The sequence below is a fragment of the Merops nubicus genome, unplaced genomic scaffold (assembly GCF_000691845.1).
Source record: "Merops nubicus isolate BGI_N331 unplaced genomic scaffold, ASM69184v1 scaffold48877, whole genome shotgun sequence".
NCBI classification, from domain to species: domain Eukaryota; kingdom Metazoa; phylum Chordata; class Aves; order Coraciiformes; family Meropidae; genus Merops; species Merops nubicus.
Genome location: NW_008623226.1, coordinates 757 through 1,066, shown reverse-complemented (window position 1 = coordinate 1,066; position 310 = coordinate 757). Strand labels below are relative to the sequence as shown.

At 63.5% G+C, this 310-nt stretch overlaps 1 protein-coding gene across 1 annotated transcript in view; it reads left to right on the top strand.

The window, feature by feature from the left end:
* Nucleotides 1-5: 5 nt before the first annotated feature.
* Nucleotides 6-310, top strand: part of LOC103777450 (polyhomeotic-like protein 2) — a gene marked incomplete at its 5' end in the record, with an annotated part of 1,001 nt that continues 696 nt past the window's right edge. The window contains one exon of the mRNA XM_008945003.1: nucleotides 6-258. Coding sequence (XP_008943251.1) covers nucleotides 6-258 — 253 coding nt within the window. The remainder of the gene's footprint in view (nucleotides 259-310) is intronic.

Genomic DNA, 310 nt, shown 5'->3' with positions numbered 1-310 from the left:
CGTTGCAGCTCAACCACAGCCAAGAAGATTCCAGCCGCTGTTCGGATAACTCCAGCTACGAGGAGCCCCTGTCGCCCATCTCGGCCAGTTCCTCCACGTCCCGCCGGCGCCAGGGGGAGAGAGATCTGGAGCTGAGAGACATGGAGCTGCCCGACGTCCACGTGCGCGACCTGGCCGCCATCGGGCACCGCTTCCTGCCCAGCGAGCCCAGCAAGTGGAACGTGGAGGACGTCTACGAGTTCATCCGCTCGCTGCCCGGTGAGGGAGGGAGTCTGGAGTTGTTGGGCTTAGAGGAGATCAGAGGGATCAA